The following is a 17,986-nucleotide window of genomic DNA, read 5'->3' on the forward strand; positions in this document are numbered from 1 at the left end:
TGAGTCTTATGATGGGGTCCTATGAACATGCCAATGCCCGACACCCCCAAGCCCGTGAGTCTACTCCCCAGGCCTCATGGACAGGGTCGCAGATGGCCATCCCACCCTCAAACAGTGCACAGCTGTCTCAGAGGATGATGCCTCCTCTGCATGGGGCCATGCCACCCCGTGAAAGGTGAAGAACGCACAAGGCAGACCCACCCAGGGAGGCAGAGCAGGTGCAGGCTCTGTGCCACTCCCCCACACTGTGCAGATGTGTCCTGAACCATAAAGCTGTGAGCCCTAAGAGCTGTTCCCAGACTGCATGGCACCAGGTGAGAGCTACGGAAAGGCTGGAGCAGCAGGCAGGTCTGGGGACAGCTGAGACTGAACCCCACCCTTTCCAGTGGTAGTCACCCTCCCTCTTAGTATTCCCAACTGTGCGCACGTAGGCAGGGTAGTAGGGTCCTCACAGGGCCTTGGCTGGCTTCGGGCCCAACCAGGAGACCATGGCATCCACCAGACAGGTGGGCATGTAGCTTAGAGGGAGGTAGAAGAACTTGGCATCCCATCCAGGGGAGTAGCGGGTGCGGGGGTGGCGTGCAGTCAATGCGTGCTCCATGCAGTCAGTCACCAAGGACAGGTCCTGCCTAACTGGCGGCTTGAATTCTTCTGGTAGTTTCTGGTCTGTCCAGAAAGAGAAAGAACTCATGTATACTTCTGTGGTGAACCATGTGACCACCCATGACCATGGTGCCTGGAGCTAAATACCACAATGTGCAGGGCATGGAGGATATCCCTAGGGTCTCTGCCAGGGTTTGGAGACATAGAAGATGGACCCGTGATGCCCACTCGAGTCTCCCTCACCCCTTCCTCTGGGCACAGCTCACTCACAGACTTCCAAAAACTCCAAACCATAGAGCTCCTTGACCTCAGGGCTGGCATGGTCCCATGCTTCCTCTATAGAACATGCAAGTCTCTCTTTGTCCACTAAGTTGGTCTGGAAGAAACCAGGCTCAATCATGGCCACCTTCACGTCAAATGGCAAGAGCTCCCTCCTGTAAGCAGAGAAGCAGGTGCTGGCGTTTCACATAACAGATAACACCACTGCCTATTTTAGCATCTTTGATGGGCTGTGTGATCTCTGGCTGCTCTACTTCTGATCTAGCTTCCTGCTAATGTGGCTTGTCCTGTCCAGCAGGACAGTCAACGGGGTCGCAGCCACCTAGGAGAGAATGAAGGGACAAGAGACACAAAGAATGGACAGCAAGACAGTAGGTCTGATCAAGCTGTCAGTTTATTGATTTCAACTGAGGGTTTTTATATTCTTCAGTAACTAAGGCTCAGGGAAAGAGAAGCTGGGACGCAAGCCATGGTCTCAAGACCGATTGTTCTTGAGCAGCCACCATATCAACAATAGTAACCAACATATCGACAATAGCATAGGTAATCAGTAACAAGATGTTGGTAAGTACAGCATCAATCACATTCTGAAACAGTTGCTAGGAACAATTGAAGCTAAGCGTGTGATTAGTTTCATAACTTCTTTCCCAAGCATCTAGCCAACCGGGGGTTTCCACTGTCCCATAAGTCTATATTCAAAATGGCTTCAGTGTGGCTATAGTGCACGGCTCCTGACATCTCCCCCTTTTTTCTATATATCAATGAAAGCGGCGAAAAGAGAAAGGTTTGTGAAGCAAGATAAGCGCTGCCTGTCTTAGGTTCATTCTGAGGGACCCTCAGCTCTTACCCGTCTCTGGGCAGCCCTGCCAGTCATCCAGGGCTCCCTGTCTTAGGTTGATGGGGTATCAGAAAGGTGCCCGTCATTGGCTAAACACTTATCTGGCAAAGGCTGTGCCCCATTATATTAGACAAGCCTCTTTGAAGACTGGAGCCGCATGGCATGATGTGGGGGGTTATCACTTGGAGAGTCCCGTCAGATCTTATCCGTCTCTGATCACCTATTAACACATCATGCTCAGCCAAACTTGAGCGCTAGGATTTTCCACAGCCAGTGCCATCACGGCTTGTCCAATGACAACTTGCTCCCAGGCTTGCTGTTTGTGTATGCAATACAGGAAGAGCATGGCAACTACTAGTGCAGCAACCATCGAGGTTTCTAAGGCCATAATCCTGCTCCATTCCTTGAACATGCAAGCTGCCAATTTAATGCCATTTAGAATAACTTCTCCTGACATGGGTAGAACTCGGGTCTCATTTACTTTAATTATACTGGTGGCTAACTGGTGAAATTTAGGAAGGCACTAGACCATTGTCCCTGGAGGTATTGATTGATTTTTATCACTCTGGCCAAAACATTGTGGACTTTTACTGGAGTGACACATATATGATGGTATATTGGGGAGTAGCTGACTGGTGAAATTCAAAAAGACATATTTAACAATGTACAAGTATTGTTGAAAATACAAACATTCAAGAATCTCATAACACTAACATTGTTACATGTACACAAGACAGTTTTACCAGGAACCGGGGACCCTAACTGCCCATTATCCCATCTAGCTCCTACATTTCCAAACACAGAAATGGACCCCAGCTGCTTTTAGGGAAAAGGGACGCCGTCATCTGTTCTTAACTACTTCCTGCTGAGAGGGGGGCGCCGTTGGGTAACAGCAGCTGTAGGGGATCCATCTAGTGGTTCCTGATAGAAGGCAGAAGTCATTAGGTGTTCTATGTACATTCTGGCACTTGAAAGGTTTCTCTTTCTTGAAGTCTAAATAACAAGCCATAACATAGTTAACTTTCCCAGCTTAGCAGGTTGTGAGTTCGGTTAGCAATTTGAATACTTGAGCTTCAGAACTTAGATGTAAAAGAATTGTTAGCTTTCAATCTTTGTCAGAGTAAACTTTAATTTAAGACTGTGGACTAGATTTACACCTGTCTAAATTAACTCCTTGAAGTCTCAAATTTTGGAACATATTCAATAAGCTCAATGGAATACATGAAACTTCTTTTAGCTGCATAAAATTGCTAACCTAGATCAATCAGAAGGCACAGTAACAATGCAAGGATTAGCATACAGCATCAGGATATAAGACCATCACAGAACAGGTAAATGCAAGCTGACTTCTTAGAGCAAAAGAGTTAAATATTCAGACATAATAAAAAACTGAGATAATAAATCTTTATACTAAAATACAGCAAGGTGTACTATTAATTTTACTATGACTGAATATACAGTCCTGCATGGGAAGCCAGTGTACACAGTGACTCTAGTGGATTTAACAAATTAGCACTCTTATATGTGACGTCAGTTATCACCTGAGGCTCCAGACACGCAATGTTTAGGCTGTGGAAGCCTCTTGAATCAACAACAACCCCATCAGACCTGGCAACACACAAAGTGGAAGTTCTCTCCTCCATTGAGAGAAGAGCACAACCATCCTCGGTGGTTGCTTCTTTGCACTGGGGCGTGGACCACTGAGTTCCTTCACGGAGGGACACTCTTAGCAGCAGCGTCCTGGCTTTCCACACCTGATATGCTTGCTCTCTTGCTGGCTCTCCTGTCAGATCAGAATGCCTTTTGGGCTGATTCTGAGGCCACTGAGTGCTGCTTAAAATTGACAGTCTATGAGTCTGCTGTAAGAGCTGTTTCCCATGTTGGAGCATTTTAACATTCTCTGACATCTGAGTTATCATTAAACACTTGCATACATATACTCATATATTTTCCATCTAGCTTATGAGGATTTGGGCTCCCATGGCCAATCTTGAAACTGTACGCTAGCAGTAAGTCCATTTAAAATCGTGTAGAACTATTAAGCTGAACAGATCTTGTAGGTCCTAAGAAAACAGTAACAGACATGACTCTCTAAGAGCTTAATTATGCATCTATACATAATTTTTAAAAAGGATTTAGCTTGGCAATTTTCATTCATAAACATGTACATGCATATCAGATAACACACATAAAACAAAACAGCTTTTGTAACAGCTACTTGAGAATTCTGTTAAGTATGTTCAAGTTACCAATTATTTAGAATTACATTTTGCTCTTAGTAATCTGAATAAACCATACCTATAGTTTACAATTAAACTTTAGCTTTAATGGATGCAATAGGCTTGCTAGAATCCTAGAAAACAAAGTATCTATGTTTAGCTCTGATACCACCTGTAGGATTTTACACACTCTTGTACTTTTTAGACTTAGCTGTCCTGGCTCCCCACTGGCAAGGTTTCCCAATGTCTTTTCTGCAATTGCCTCTCACCCCCAATTTAATTTTTTTTTTTTAGATTTAATTAATTATTTGTCTCACAATTAACTTCATTAGCAGAAAGATACAACCTTTGAAACACATTCTTCTGAGTTTGAGACTGTCAGGGGCCTATTTAGAAATTCCAGAACCAGAAGAGTTAAACCTATTAAATATGCCAAGAGTTCTTAAAGTATCTGATCAAAGATTCCTCATTATAATATCCATTCATTTAGTCAGACTGATTCAAACAACACATCAAAAAAAAATTTTTTTTATCACTTATAAATGATCACCCAAACATTTTAAAGTAAGTACATACCAGAAAATACCCTTAAACACAGTTCTTTTAAATCATGAGAATTTAACAAAGACAATATACAGAACACAAGGGATTATCTAACTGAAAGGCAAAATGTATATTTCCTTAGTCAGTCACCAAAAGGGAGATATAACCTTAAACATGGGAATTAGTGCATAAAATCATCTCTTAACTGTTTAAGAACTGTAACAAACTCAAAGGTTGGAACAAGAATGGAGCTTACTGAAGCTGGATAGACAATTGACAAAGCCACCCATTAAACAGAGACTACCTAAAGTTCAATGTTTCAGTTTTTTTTTTCAATGCTTCAATTTCTTAACAGCTTTCAAAATTGGAGATATTTTTATTTTTAGGTATTTACTAGCATTGCTATGTATACACACTTCAAAAACTTTTTTTGAATACAGATATCAATTCTAACATCAGCATGTATTAGGTATTAATGTTAAAGATTTACACAATGTTATAATAGTATCTTTAAAATTATAGCCAATTATATGTAAAGCTTACAAGATTCATTCCTCAACTTTTCTTAAGACAGTTTCTTAATAAAAGGATACCAACTTTTAAATACAATGCTTTAAGCAATTTTCAATCATTTCTCCTAATTCATGGAAACACATTTTAGCACAAATCCTCCTCAAAACTGGGAAAGAGAAGTTTTTTCAGTCTTCTTCTAGCTGATTTGGAAATTTTTCCCTTTTAAAATGAAGGCAGATAAGAATCACCACAACAGGGACAAAGTCAAATCCCAAATTCTTCAAAGGGCAGACTCCAAGCACATCCCTTCCTTGTTTTATGGCTGATAGGCCTGGAGCTTCCCCTAAGCTTCTGTTTTACTGAAGTCAAGAGAGCTGAAAAAACTTAAATTTAGCTGTTGTCTTGAGAGACTACCTTGGAATTTACTGAAGTTAGTTAACAGGTTTGGTTATCAATAAAATGAAAATTACTTAAAAGAAGATGTTAAAACACTGTTTTTCACAAAGAATCAGACTTCAACTCCATTGTTTTAAAGGCAAACATTCAGAAAATATACACATTATGACCCATTTTACTATACATCTTTAAAGAATCCATTGTTCTCCTGCAAGGCAAAATTTCACATATTTCCTTATAAGTAAGAACACAAGTAATTTACAATCTGGATCAATTTCATGAGTAGGAAACATTTTGACCAATGAACATAAATGCTCTTCTATTTTAACAGCATATATGATGCAATAAATTTAGCATAATTTTGTAATATTGTGAGATTATAATCCAAATTATTTTAAATGACAAGTACATTATTTAAATTTTGTCTCAATCTTTGAGAGTTCCAGGGATCCTACTGGAACCCCCAAAGTCATGAGATTTGGTTTAAAACTCTGAAGAATTTAGAGGTCTAAATGAGTTAAACAAAAGTACCTTTAGCATTTAACTGAACATGTTGAATACTGTATGTTAGACTTAATCAATGCCAGGACAACACTATAAGCTGAAGACCAAATAGCAAGAAAATTACACACGAATTTTTTTTCAGTGGAGGTGGGGAGTCCAGTCTGGCCAGGTCCTGTTAAATTTGTTAGACCTCTCTAAAATTATTTACCAGGAGAGAGAAAAAGGGTTAGTCATGGTCCGTCCCATCTCGTCTGTCAGTCACACACGCACCCAATTCAGAACAAGAACAACAACTTAACAATTCAAGACAAAGACACAACTGGAGAAAGAATATTAAAACAAAATTTAGTTTTGTCCGGACAAAAATAATAGAACACCAAGAATATTGACAAAACAAACATAAGCACAAACACCAAACATGTCAAAACAGAGACATATAACTCTCAAACCTGTTGCAACTTCCAGACTCTTCTTCAAAATACTTTAACCTGGAGATATTTTATAAAACAAGCACACATAGGTTCATCTCATGCTTTAAGTTAATTTAACAGTGGATTTGGATCACTCTTTATCAGATTACTTTTGTTACATCAAGTTACAGAACATATTTTTCTTTTCTTTTTCTTTTTCTTTTCTTTTCTTTTTCTTTCTTTCTTCTTTCTTTTTTTTTTTTTTTTTTTTTAATAAACCTTAAATGGCTTATCTTACCCTGCCTCTCTCAGCTAAGGGGTTGGGTAAAGAAGTGGGAGATGCATGCCTGAAAAGGACTCAATAAGGGCAAAGGTAAAAGGTGTCTGAGTGCCATAATCTTTCACTGCTTGCTTAATATTTTTTAGAACTTTAAACTGCAGTGGTTGATGTTCGTGGCGTGGTGTCCACCACCTCGTGCAGGGATGTGAATAACAGGGCAGCATATTACACTCTTCTTGGGGAGATCTGAAGCCTCACTCTTACGGGGTTCTATTACAGGCTCCTCTTCTAGTAATGAGGCAGGGGCTGAAGGAGCTGCTGCTTCTGAAGCATAAGGTAGAGGTGGGTGAGAGGCGTCGTGAATGACTATTAATCTGAGAGCATATAGTTTCTGGGGCAGATTGCTCAGGGGCTTGGCACTGGACTCTGCCTCAATATCTATAATGACAGAAGATGGTCGAGAACCTGGGGAAGGTGAGGGGATAGGTGTGGACAGCCGAGAGTGACTCTTTTTAAGAGATTGTTCTCCCTCAAAAGCCAGATCCTGTAAATCTGGATGCTGAGACTTAATCTTTAAAATATCATAAATCAAAATCCAATAATTAAAAGCCGTAACAGGAATTTTCTCAGGTCCAAAAACTTCATAATAATCTTTAAAACAATCACCTACTCTACACCAAGTTTTCTCATCAATAGAACCGTCCTGGGGATGCCAGGAACAAATCAGACCAACAAAATCCAAAAAGGTTTTGAGGTCTTTCTTTTTCACCCTAATTCCTCGTGTCTTGAATGAATCTATAAGACCTTGCAAGAATAGGTCATGTTATGAGAATGCTTGTCCCATCTTACCTTGGCTCCGTAAGATTTGCGCCGTGAATATTTCCCACGAGCTCGACTTCCGGCGGGTCAACCGTGAAACTGCTCAACCGGTGTTCCTTTCAACACCACGAGAGGCCTCTCCATGAATGATGGCATGGCGTTCTCTCTGTCGGTGGTCTGCACACATCCACGTTGGGCGCCAATTTGTCCTGTCCAGCAGGACAGTCAACGGGGTCGCAGCCACCTAGGAGAGAATGAAGGGACAAGAGACACAAAGAATGGACAGCAAGACAGTAGGTCTGATCAAGCTGTCAGTTTATTGATTTCAACTGAGGGTTTTTATATTCTTCAGTAACTAAGGCTCAGGGAAAGAGAAGCTGGGACGCAAGCCATGGTCTCAAGACCGATTGTTCTTGAGCAGCCACCATATCAACAATAGTAACCAACATATCGACAATAGCATAGGTAATCAGTAACAAGATGTTGGTAAGTACAGCATCAATCACATTCTGAAACAGTTGCTAGGAACAATTGAAGCTAAGCGTGTGATTAGTTTCATAACTTCTTTCCCAAGCATCTAGCCAACCGGGGGTTTCCACTGTCCCATAAGTCTATATTCAAAATGGCTTCAGTGTGGCTATAGTGCACGGCTCCTGACAGTGGCTCAGAAAGAAGACAAGGATGGCCCTAGTGTGTGTGTGTCCCTGCACACACAGAAAGATCTGGAATGCATTCTTTGCCTGTGGACATTGGGGAACAGGCAGTAAAACAAAGAAATCTCTCTCTCTCTTGGAGATTCCTCACCCTGGGCCACTTCTCAGCTTCCTCACTGGGCTGCCAGTGTTCATTCTGCCCTCACCCAGGTGTGCCACAGTGCCTAAAGATCTCAGGCAAGGGCTCTCGGTGACGGAGCGGGGCTGTGGGCTTGAACCCAAGCAGGCCCTGTTGGGAAGCACGGTTCCTGCTCTGCACTCTTTGACTCTGCTCAGCTACATCAGAACAGGTCTTGGATCCAGGATGCTTCCCTACCAGAAAAACGCACACATGACCTGACAGGCTTCTCTCCTTGTGTGGAAGTGTCTTTCCTGTCTCACACTGTGTCCCTAACACCTGCTTTGGCGTATAAGTAAATGGCCCCAGTGCTCTGTATGGAAGCTTTTGGAGAGAAGATTCCTCATATCCCTACAAGAGAGGTGTGAGCTGGCTGGTTGCCCACGGAGAAGCTGCCCGTTCTGTGCTCCTTCTGTGTGTGAGTGAAGCATGAGCTCTCCCCACCCTATGTTGCCAGGGCTGTGCTTCCCCTAGTGACCTCAATGCCAAGGGCAGTGGGAAGCCATGTTTAGAATACAGTTCCCTGGGACCCACAGCCCCACAGGAATCTCTGAATGCCCAGCTTCATTCTGCCTGGGCACTCCCAGACCACACCGCCTCCAGTGGCAAACAGGTTCCCTTAATGCGTAGCTGGGGCCCCACCCGCCTGCCGGTCAGCACTTGGACAAGTAGTTCCCAGGGAATGGTTGGCTAAGACTCAGAAAGTTGGGGCAGGGTGATCACAGAGCCCAAAGCTGAGGGATCTCCAGCAGGAGCCATCGTGCTGTGTTGGGGGAAGGGCCAGCCAATGTGTCCTGGGGGCAGGAGCAGGAGTACCGAGGGAGGGGCCCTGTCCCAACTCTACCTGAGTGAGTCTGAGAAGGCCTCCAGACCATACTTGGAGATGCTGTAGCCACCACCAAACATTGCCACACGTCCCATGACACTGGAGATGTTGACCACGCGGCCCCGGGCCTTCCTCACCAAGGGCAGCAGGCTCAGAGTCACCTCGATCATCCCCAGCAGGTTCACGTTGAGCACATCCACAAAGTCCTGCTTGGTCAGCCACTGATTGGAAACCAAGTACCCAAGGATGCCAGCATTGTTCACCAGTCCCCAGAGTCCTGGGGACAATGACAGGGAAAGAGCAACTCTAGGAGGAGCCTGTGCATTGCCCACCTTGCTGGGGTTCCAATTCATGCCCACTAGATGGGCAACACTGTGACAGGTGTCACCTGGGGGAGTAGGGTAGGACAGACGACCATATGGTATCAGCCGGGCTTTGGGGCTGCCTGTCCTGGAAGCCACTGGCATGCAACAGCCAGCCTTATTCCTCCTTTCTACTCTTCCTGGTGCAGCTGGGTGCACAGTGGACAACGGGCTGCTGCCCCACTACACAACAGTAGGAAGTGATGTTGGAGAAACCTCACTCCCCACCCTACTCCCGCACGCCCTCTGTACCATCTGGAGGTGTGGAGCTGAGTTATGAGTATTTACATGTAATGTTATCCTAGCAGTCACTGAAGGCATCCCTTCTATTTTCAGACCTTTTTAAAAACCTGTGGAGTCTGGTGTGCATACTAAATTAAAACACTGCCTGCTACACTGGCATCACATTTGGTCACTGGTTAGACTCCTGGCTGCGCGACTTCCCATCCAACTTCATGCCAATGCTCCTGGGAAAGCAGTGGAGAACAGACCATGTCCTGGGTTCCTAAACACGTATAGGAGATATAAAAGAAGCTCCAAGCTCCTGGCTTCAGACTGGCCCAGCTCCAGCTGCTATAACCATGATGGAGTGAACCAATGGATGGATGATCTCTGTGTCTCTCTCTTTGTAACTCTGCATTTCAAATTCTTAAAAATTGGTTTTTAGAAAATAGTTTGTGGAAAAATCTATTACCTTTCAAATCCAATCTCTGTGAGCTTTCGATATCCCTCACACAGTTGGTACTTGCTGTGGTTTGGGAATGCCCGAATGTCCCCAAAACCTCCTGTGCTGAAAGTCAATGCCCACTATGAGGGAACAGGGGACAGAAACTTCCTCTGACCGTGGTGCTGGGTGCAGGAGCCATAGGAAAGAGATGAAGCTACATAAGGTCAACAGGTGGAGCCCTCGCAAGTCAACCAGTGCCTCTGTCAGGAGGGGCAGAGACCAGACCCACACACTTGGGGTGCTCTCTGTCTCCTTCTGTGGGGTGTCCTGGACCACCCCAGGGTTCTACTTGTCAGCATATACCACTGGGTTTCCATGATCTTACCCATGTAAACCATGAGCCCACTGCAGTCTCTTTTCATGATAAAGTAGTCTGCTTCGCGGAATTCATCATAATAATGAAACACACACACAGACTGCCCCACAGCCACCTGATACAGGAACAGAAAGAGCAAGGTGGCTCAGCACGAGTAGGAAGAGAAAATGACAAAAGAAAAAAAGGTAAAAGTAATGTCTGTCTAGATACTTCCACTGGGAAATAAAGACTTGAAATGCTTGCTTTGAGGCAAGGCATTGTGGCATAATGCTTGAAGCAGCCACTTGCAGTGCCAACACCTCATTTGGCTCCAGATTTGATTCCCGGATGTGCTGTTTCTGATCCAGTTCCCAGCTAATGTGCCTGGGAAAGCAACAGAGGATGGCCCATGCTCTTGGGCACCTGTACCTACATGGGAGACCTGGTAGAAGCTCCTGGGTTTGGCCTGACCTAACTCCAGCTGTTCTCGTCATTTGAAGAATGAGGTAGCAATGGAAGCTCTCTCTCTCTCTCTCCCTTTATCTCTCTGGATCTTCTTGCGACTCTGCCTTTCAAATAAATAACTCACTAAAATAATAATAATGAATCAATCAATGAAGTACACAGAGATAAAGATTCTGCAAAATAGAAAACTGCAGAATTTAATTTATGACAATAAAATGTAGCAAGTAGTTTCAGTTCCCAAGCACAGCATGTGACTTTAAGTAACAATAAACTCAAGGAATATAACATTGGAAAACAAATTTCCATCATGTTGTAACAGCATTCATCTCCGGGCTAGTGTTGTGGCATAATGGGTAACAACTGCCTGCCAAGTGTTTGGGCTTCTGCCACCCCTGTGGGAGAGGTGGATGAAGCTCCTGTCTTTAGTCTGGCCCAATCTGCCCCATCGCTCCATCTCAGGACTGAACCAGCAGGTGGAAGATCTCTCCCCTTCTTGGTTTCTCTCCCTCTCTCTGTAATTCTAACCTTCAAGTGAATACATCATTTTTATAAAAAGAGAGAGTTCATCTTCTTAAAGAGAAAATATCATACCAATGTTGTCTAAATTTAATCCACAGACATCAGAATGTTAGCAATACCCATGTCTCGGTGGCAACGTTTTGTGCTTTTTGGTTTTACCTTCCAATTTCCCAGTATTGGAACAATGATCACTCTCTATTTCTATTTAAATTTTTAAAAAAAATCATTGTTCTTGTGTCCTCCCATAATGGAATACACAAGCTAGTATGCTTTATCAGGCCGGAAAGTGATCTGTTTCTAGCTTCTGACCTGCCTGAGCCAGTCTTCAACCTCCTGATCGCCTGTGAAAAAGGAAAGAACTTGACTCTTTGGTGGATACTGCTGGTCGCCAGTAAGAACAATTTCAAGGACTAAGGAGCTGAGTCTGGCTCCAGCACAGCCCCAGGCCACCACCACAAACCCACAGCTCAGGGCTCCACTCCCCTGCCCTCTGGAAAGTCTGTCAGTCTGCAGCCCAGGGCCTCCATGTGGAGCAAGGAAGAACTTGTGCTTAGAAAGCAGACCAGGGATACAGAGGGACTGAGGTGGGCAAATTCTCTTCAGGACAGGGGGCTTGAGGACCAAGGGGTGGGGTGGGGTGGGGATGGGAAAGAGTAGGAGCGCAGGCTGGCAGGATGGGAGAGGGAAGAAAGCCAACATGACCTCAAGTCCTGAAACCCCTTGGGGCATTTGGCAGAGGAGCAGACAGGAAGAGACCCTGGCACACAGAGGGAAGAGGCAGGCATGAGCAGGTGTCAGGTGGTACCTCTGTCCTCCACGCACTCCTTCACCCACTGGGCAGCCGCAGTGATGCTCTCCGTCTGTGTGACATCCAGGATCACCGTCTCCGCTCTGTCCGATGTCTGCCGCCTCAGCTGCTTGGCCCCCTTCTCCGTCAGACACGCGGCCAGCACCCTCAGGCCCCTCATGTCCAGCTGCCTGGCCAGCAGGTTCCCAAAGCCCGAGTCACAGCCCGTGATGAAGACATACTTATCTTGCAGCTGGCTCACCACCTGCCTCTCGCGGTACCAGCGCACCAGGAAGAACAGGCCCACGAGGGCCACCAGGCAGCCCCACATGGCTTTTCAGGGGACACACAGACAACTGATCCTCTGAGCAACGTCTGGAGCTACCAAGCACAAGGCTTTGTCAGCAGCCTGGGCAGTCGATTCTCTGGTGTTGAGTCCTCACCTTCGTCCCATCTCCCTCTTCCTGAAACTTTTCTTTATCTTGCCACACGCCTTTCCTCATTGACTGTTTCTAAAAACAACAATAACCACAACAACAAAAAGACTACTCAGCAATAGTTGCATCCCCTGCCCATTCCGCTCTGCTGAGGCAGGTACCCCTGCAGGTGCCCAGACACGCAATGAAAGCTCTCTTATCTAAGAGGAACGTGTACAGCTATAGGCTTGTTTTCTTGGCCTGCTGCACCCGCAGGTGTGACACAGTAGACCAGACGCCCTCTCTACACCTGTGTTTCCTCACGCGGCTCAGCAGCCAGAATGGCTCCTTAGGAAACCAAGTCACAGGCTGTCTCTTTGGGAGTGGTTAAGAGAAGGAGAAAGAGGAGAGGAAGCAGTTCCTCCCACCCCAGGACAAATGCTGTGCAAAGAGTAGAGCTGGTGCCCAGGACATTGGACATTACAGGAAACAGAAGTGATTAAAAAAAAAAAAAAAAAAAAAGAAGGGATTGGAGGCCCCCAGAAGTGAAAGTCCTAGAGTTGCAGGCAGGGAGGAAGGAAAAGGCATACACACAGCAGGTGCACAGGAGTTGGACTGGAGGGTAGGAGGTTTCCTGCCAAGATCATTGGCTGGAGCTGAGCTGCAGGGCCTGTGCCACTGAAGTCTGGGTCTGAGGGTTGGGCTGGATCAGGCTCCATGGATTTGCCAGCCTGTCCTCATGATGCCACTCTCTTTAGTACCAGGAAGACCCTCATTATTCCCTGCCATGACTCCTTCAAGAAGGGAAGCAACAAGGCTTTGGATTAGTGTCAATTTCACAACCTGTTCCTAACTCTACAAGCATGAAGCACCCCTACTAGATCAGAGACAGGAGCCTCCCCACTACCCCCCGCCGCACACACACACATGTTTGGGAGGCGGGGTGGGGGGGGGGAAGCACTAACTGCTCCTCAGGATGCCCAAGATAGCAAACGAAAGGTGTGTGGGCCACTTTCTCACCCCCAACAGACTGCCAGAATTGGGCCCTGCTCAGAATTCCTGCAGGGAAAAATGCCCAGGGGGCAGGGGCGTGAGTGTAAGTCTGAAGGGACTTGGAGGCCCAGGATCACTGGATGTCCTTGTCACCTTGTTTTTCCTTCTGCTATACCAGGCCCTATCCTTGCTGCCCTAGGTGGAGCTTCAGAGCCAGCCAGCCCAAGCAACAAAGAGGTATCCCAGTGAGCGCAGAGCACTTCCCAAGAATGGATGTGGGTCTTGGAGAAGGACTCACCTTCGAAGTTAAGGCAGTCACAGTTAGGAGCCTCCTTCAGGGTGGCAAAGCAGGAGCAGGCCTGTGAGACAGCATTCATTTACAGGCAGATTTTGGAGGGGGGCAGCGGAGCCATTGCTAGAGGTTAGACTTGAGCCAGAGGTCCTGGGTGGATGAAGCCAGGGCAGATCAATGCAAACCCTCATGGATTTCTTAGGTGCCAGCTTTAGCTACCCCACCTCCAGGTTTGGTCCTGGTTAGTCTTTATCTCATGCCTGAAGCTAGGCTGACTTTGAGCTCACTGTTCTCAACTGGCTCTTTGAAGGGAGAGGTTGGAGCTTTTTCTCAGTTTGTCTGCATTGTATTTTCTTGCTCTTTCTCTCCAGGGGATCTGGGTATTGCCTGCCTCATGCCAGGTTAGACCTAAAATAATAAGTTCATTTTTTGTGGACATATAATAAATATTTTAATATTTTTTTCAATTTGTATTTTTTGGAAAGGAAAAGAGACAGAGAGGTCTCCAGTCCTTGGGTTCACACTCCAAGTGCCCACACCAGCTCAGGCTGGGCCTAGGTAAAGCCAGAAGCTGGGAACTTTATCTGGGTCTCCCACGTGGGCGGTCAAATCACAAGTCCTTGTGCCATCACATTCGGAGGAGGCCAGAACCAGGAGCAGAGGCAGACCTTGAACCCCAGCATTCCAATCAGGGATGTGGGTGTCCCCAGTGGCAGCTCTACTTACAATAAACTCCTGCCCCCAATGGCGTCACTTCAGTGGGCTGAACACCAGAGTTTGGCTTGGGTGGACTTGGAGCGCCCTGGGGACAGGAGCAGTCTCACCATGTGTGTGTTTCCAGCAGCTGGCAGGGATGATGACCATGCAGGTGGACTCCTGACTGCACCTTCCATCTGACCCACGCCTGGCACAGCGTCCAACAACACGAGCCTCCATGCGGCTTCAGGGAGTCCTCCTACACCCCAGTGCCCAGGAATCCGTGGGCTTCCAAGGGGGGGGGGGCGGTGTTGAAAACTGGCTAAGTGACCCAGCCAAAGGTAGCAGCCAGAGAACAAGCTGGAAGCAGGAAGAGGCTGGGGAAGGGTAGGAAACCCAGAGACATGGTGGAGGCCGAGAGCTGGAGAGGGTGGGGCCCCCGACCCCCTGGCCTCTTTCCGGTCTTTCCAGGCTTCCTCAGACAAAGGCGCCGCTGCCCTCCCCACTCGCGAAAGCAAGAAAGGGAACGCATGTCCTTCCGGTCTGGAAGGATGGGGTGGGAGGCAAAGACTGTCCCCTAGAGAACTCCCTTGGCCCCGCCCCAGATCCGCCCACCCCAAGAAGGCCCCTCCCCCTCCTCCACATTTCCCAGAATGTACTCCTCCTGGCCCTGAGGAGCTCTAGGGAGCAGGCATTTTTATCTTACTTTTTTTTTTTTTAAAGATTTATTCATTTTATTACAGCCAGATATACAGAGAGGAGGAGAGACAGAGAGGAAGATCTTCCGACTGATGATTCACTCCCCAAGTGAGCCGCAACGGACCGGTGCGCGCCGATCCGATGCCGGGAACCTGGAACCTCTTTCAGGTCTCCCACGCGGGTGCAGTGTCCCAATGCATAGGGCCATCCTCGACTGCTTTCCCAGGCCACAAGCAGGGAGCTGGATGGGAAGTGGAGCTGCTGGGATTAGAACCGGCCCCCATTTGGGATCCCGGGGCTTTCAAGGCGAGGACTTTAGCCGCTAGGCCACACCGCTGGGCCCTATCATACTTTATAATTTAATTGTTTTGGTACCTTTTGGACATTCCACTGCCAGATACACTGCAGACATGTCCTCACTCGTCCGTGAAACTCAGGTACGATGCCACAGTTGGCATTCGACCTGGCTGTAAAGACATCACTTGGGGTGACACCCACATCCCGTATGGGTGTGCTGGTATGAGTCGTGGGCACTTTGGGAGACAGCCAACAGTAGCTTAACTCCTTGGGTTGTTGCCCTGCCACCCACATGGGAGACCTGGATGAAACTCCAGGCTCCTGGCTTTGGCCTGGTCCAGACCCAGACATTGCAGCCCTCTTGGAAGTGAACCAGCTGATGGAAGAGTTCTCTCTTGCTCTGACTCTCTGACTTTCAAGCAAAATCAAAGTCAGTAAATAAGTCATAAAAATAAACACATGGCCCCACAAAACTAAATAAAAGAGAAAGTGGGTGTTGAGCTAATGCTTCTGGTGGATGGGGAGAGAAGCCTGTCAGAGTGACTCGCGTAGGAGGGATGTTGGCTTGCCTTCTCCACCAGGAAGTGAAGAACGGGCCTGCTGCTGCCGAGCACGTTCTCTGTGGTACCGTCTGCCCCCCGGGAAGGAAAGCCTCACTTGGCCTGGCAAGAGACTCAGCAGGGTCAGGTAGCTTGGTCAGAGTGACATGTAAGCCACTACATGGCATCGCCAGGCCTGGTCACAAAGCCTGTGCAGCCTGAGGGAGCAGGAGCCAGGGACCGAGGCTGTGCCCTGCTCTTCTTGGGGGATCTGTGTATCTGGTGCTGCTGGCTTGGTGTGGAGCAGGAGGGCAGGGCCACCTCCTTGGCCAGACCTGGTTTCTTCACTCAGGAACTTTCTGGAAGCTAGTTTTGGGGACAGCTGTGTAGTCATTCCCAATCCCTTCCACCCTGACCTGTCCCCAGTCCACCTGCCCTGGTAAGCCAGGGTGCTACTGGGTCTGGAACAGCTGGCCTCACCTCTCCCTCCAGGATCCGGGCACCAACCCTTCAGCCCCCATGCTGGAACTTGCCTGCCTTTATCTCTGCCCTCCCTGGCACCTTCCTTCCTTTGGAGCTGCTGATCACAATGTCTTCTCTGCAGTTTTCAGGGTGGAGGAACAAAGCAAGCTAGGAGTGGGGAAGCAGAAAGAGTGGATTTCCAGGAATTGTTTGCTGCTGCTACCCCAGCTGCTGAGACCAGGGCAATCTGCCCTCTCCCGCCACCCCCCTGCCCAGGCTGGCAAGCAGCCTGCCCCCAACCCCTCCCTCTCTTCCTTCCTCCCAGGCTCTCTCTTTCAAGGTCCGCCCCACCCCCCATCCAAAAAAAAGCTGGGTGGAAACTGCCGACCTGTCACTTAGTTCTTCCTGCCAAGTAGCTCCTCCACCCGGAGCAGGGGAGTCCATCACGTCCTTATGCTGTGAATACACACAGGGCAGTGGGCACGGGTGGGCACTGAAACAGGTGGACTGGAGGCTGCAGGCGATACCTCCATGTAAGAGGGAAGATTCAGAGACAGGAGCCACTAAAATGCCACCTTGAAAGGCTCAGAAATAGCCATTGGTGTCCCCCTGGAGCCAGGGTTCCCCTTGCAGGGTGCCTTATCAGTGAGGTGCCAGGGCGTACAGAGAGAAGCAGAATTTCCCAGAAGTCCCTACATGAAGAAAGATAGCCTTGGAATGGAAACCGAAACCCCAGAGACTGAGAAATCTAACTGGGAAATCAAACCAACCGTGTTTCAGCTTGTTGTAATTCATGACAGATTTCTGCATCTAGGCGTGGTCTGAGAGCTGAAGGGAGGGTTTGGTTGGAGCGAGTGGCTGGCACAACAGTTAGGTTGTGGCTTGGGACACCACGTGCCCTACAGGAGTGCCTGGCTTGAAGTCCCAGCTTCACTTCTGAGTCCCGCTTCCTGCTGACTCATACTCTCAGAGGCAGCAGGTGATGGTTCCAGTGGCCTTGAGGGCAACCAGGATGATTTCCTGGCTTCTGGTTTTGAACTGGTCCAACCTCCCGCTCTCTCTCTCTCTGCCCCCTCCCTCTATCTTATTAATTCAAATTTAACAGTTTTTTAAAAGTAAAACTTAAAAATCCCCTTCCATGAAGATGGATGGTGGTGAGGGTTACATGACAAATAGAAATGCATTTGGCACACTGAACTCTGCACCTAAAAGCAGATAAAAATGGCAAATGTTATATATATTTTACTACAGTGAAAAGGGAACTAACAAACTTCAAAATCAAACATCATCTCCTTAATCTGATCAACAAGATGTGGTAGATAAGATGGGTCTCCTAAAAGTTCACAAATGGGCCAGTGTTGTGGCCACTGCTTGCA

At 47.1% G+C, this 17,986-nt stretch overlaps 1 protein-coding gene across 3 annotated transcripts; it reads right to left on the reverse strand.

The window, feature by feature from the left end:
- Positions 1–236: 236 nt before the first annotated feature.
- Positions 237–15,787, reverse strand: LOC101519674 (retinol dehydrogenase 16-like). Of its 3 annotated transcripts, none has more exons than XM_058673736.1 (5): positions 15,688–15,787; positions 12,235–12,728; positions 9,080–9,338; positions 874–1,037; positions 237–666 (listed from the first exon to the last, which is right to left on the reverse strand). In XM_058673736.1, exons 2-5 carry the CDS (start codon positions 12,545–12,547, stop codon positions 449–451), a joined length of 954 nt encoding a protein of 317 aa, XP_058529719.1. In that variant the 5' UTR covers positions 12,548–12,728; positions 15,688–15,787; the 3' UTR covers positions 237–448. The 3 variants fall into 3 exon arrangements, with proteins under 3 accessions (XP_058529719.1, XP_058529718.1, XP_058529720.1); XM_058673735.1 differs by having other exon boundaries at positions 9,080–9,449; XM_058673737.1 differs by lacking the exon at positions 12,235–12,728 and having other exon boundaries at positions 9,080–9,449; positions 15,688–15,754.
- Positions 15,788–17,986: the final 2,199 nt, after the last annotated feature.

Source organism: Ochotona princeps, chromosome 15 (assembly GCF_030435755.1).
Source record: "Ochotona princeps isolate mOchPri1 chromosome 15, mOchPri1.hap1, whole genome shotgun sequence".
Classification (NCBI taxonomy): domain Eukaryota; kingdom Metazoa; phylum Chordata; class Mammalia; order Lagomorpha; family Ochotonidae; genus Ochotona; species Ochotona princeps.